Source organism: Dipodomys ordii, unplaced genomic scaffold (genome assembly GCF_000151885.1).
Source record: "Dipodomys ordii isolate 6190 unplaced genomic scaffold, Dord_2.0 Scaffold91, whole genome shotgun sequence".
In the NCBI taxonomy this organism is placed as follows: Eukaryota; Metazoa; Chordata; class Mammalia; order Rodentia; family Heteromyidae; genus Dipodomys; species Dipodomys ordii.
Window position 1 is genome coordinate 1,776,333 of NW_012267307.1, and position 452 is coordinate 1,776,784.

At 74.1% G+C, this 452-nt stretch overlaps 1 protein-coding gene across 1 annotated transcript in view; it reads right to left on the bottom strand.

Annotated features, from left to right (window-relative positions):
• Zadh2 (zinc binding alcohol dehydrogenase domain containing 2) overlaps positions 1–446 on the bottom strand; it is a 6,325-nt gene extending 5,879 nt beyond the window's left edge. The window contains exon 1 of the mRNA XM_013026126.1: positions 208–446. Coding sequence (XP_012881580.1) covers positions 208–416 — 209 coding nt within the window. The 5' untranslated portion in view covers positions 417–446. The remainder of the gene's footprint in view (positions 1–207) is intronic.
• Positions 447–452: the final 6 nt, after the last annotated feature.

Consider the following 452-nt stretch of genomic DNA (forward strand, 5'->3'; position numbering starts at 1 on the left):
CCCCCCCACCCCGGCTACGAGGACTTTGGGTGGCACGGGATCTTCACACCGGCAAGTCGCTTCACGCCGGCCTTCGCCAGATGGCGGAGGGTTCAACTTGCCGGGACCTCGCCAAGTCAGGCCGTGCGCCCGAGCGCGCGCCGCGGCGTGGGCACGCGGGCGGCCCGGGGACCGAGTGGGGCGGGGACGCGCGCCGGGCGGTCTCACCGGTTCCGGACGAGGAGATCTCCGTCCCCGGGGAGCGGCACCGGGCAGTCCCGGAGCAGGGTGACGGCCTCGCGGAAGTTGGGGCTCAGCCGGGTCACCACCAGCTTCTGCATGACCCGGGGGATGGCCGAGCCCTGGAAGTCCAGGAAGTGGCGCGTGTACGACATGTCCACGATAGCTCGCGCCCCGGCCGACGCCAGCCGCTGCATAGCCCGCGCCGGCTTCCGCCTCGGGGCGCGCCCGGC